We start from the raw sequence: 928 nt of genomic DNA, 5'->3' as shown, positions 1-928 counted from the left end.
ATGCATTCACACTTCCTATACGCTTATATATATACTGAGCGATGCCTGAATCTGAATACAGTTGAAGTCTGTCGGTATCAGCAACAATCAAGTACCAGGCATGCACACAGCAAAAAGCGTTAGAAGTTCGGTACGTACTACGTACTCACCCCTATTAATCCTCCGACACAGGCGATCAAAGCCCTGAACACGTGGATACGCCTGGAGAAGGGTGAGACACACGACGACATGTACCAAGGCCTACAGCACATGGCCGCCTTCTTATCTGTGCTAGACAACCCAACCATTGCGCACAAGTACACATTCCAGGTAAGGACGTATGTAATGGCATCTACGAGAACGGTTACTATGGTATAAACGTTTAGTCGGGGTAGGGGGGGTTTTTTTTGTGTTCAAAAGTACACACTCCAGGTAATGAACGAGCATTGTGTGTAATATCTACGGAAACATTTAATATGATATAAACGTCTAGTCGGGATGAATTCCTTACCCTTTATTCATCAGTAAACACTCCAGGTGACCTATGACGTGTGTCACGACCAATTTTAAGGTCTTTTCGAGTATGTATTGCGGCTATGGATACTCTGAACAACCCTATTCTTGTAAACCCTACCGTGTTTCTGAGCAAACAAACAAGTGTGTAGGACTGAATTTCCACACGGCCAAATTCGGCTTCCTTCTACGTACCACTATTTGAGCCCGCCTTGGGTTGTGGACAAAAATCAAGTACAAATACTCCAGCATATAGTTAATTTTCGATAGCTTAATGTCTATTTAAACAGTCCAATACAAAATAACTCTTTGCATTCTCTCTCCTATCACAGCTTGCTCAGTATGATCCGCTTCTGGCAGCGAATGTGTACATAGCGCAGGTATGCAATTTGGGTGTGACAATATATAGCAGTGCTCGTATTATCTGTGCAAATAT

The 928-nt window shown here is 42.9% G+C and overlaps 1 protein-coding gene across 1 annotated transcript; it reads left to right on the top strand.

The window, feature by feature from the left end:
- Positions 1-171: 171 nt before the first annotated feature.
- SARC_17374 (hypothetical protein) lies at positions 172-357 on the top strand (the record flags this gene model as incomplete). Its single annotated transcript, XM_014288534.1, has 1 exon — positions 172-357. A coding segment is annotated over one exon (186 nt), but the record flags the coding sequence as incomplete, so codon positions are not given.
- Between the last annotated feature and the right edge of the window lie 571 nt (positions 358-928).

Source organism: Sphaeroforma arctica, assembly GCF_001186125.1.
Source record: "Sphaeroforma arctica JP610 unplaced genomic scaffold supercont1.10535, whole genome shotgun sequence".
Taxonomy (NCBI): domain Eukaryota; class Ichthyosporea; order Ichthyophonida; genus Sphaeroforma; species Sphaeroforma arctica.
Note: the sequence above shows the minus strand (reverse complement) of the source record. Positions and strands in the feature narration are given on the sequence as shown.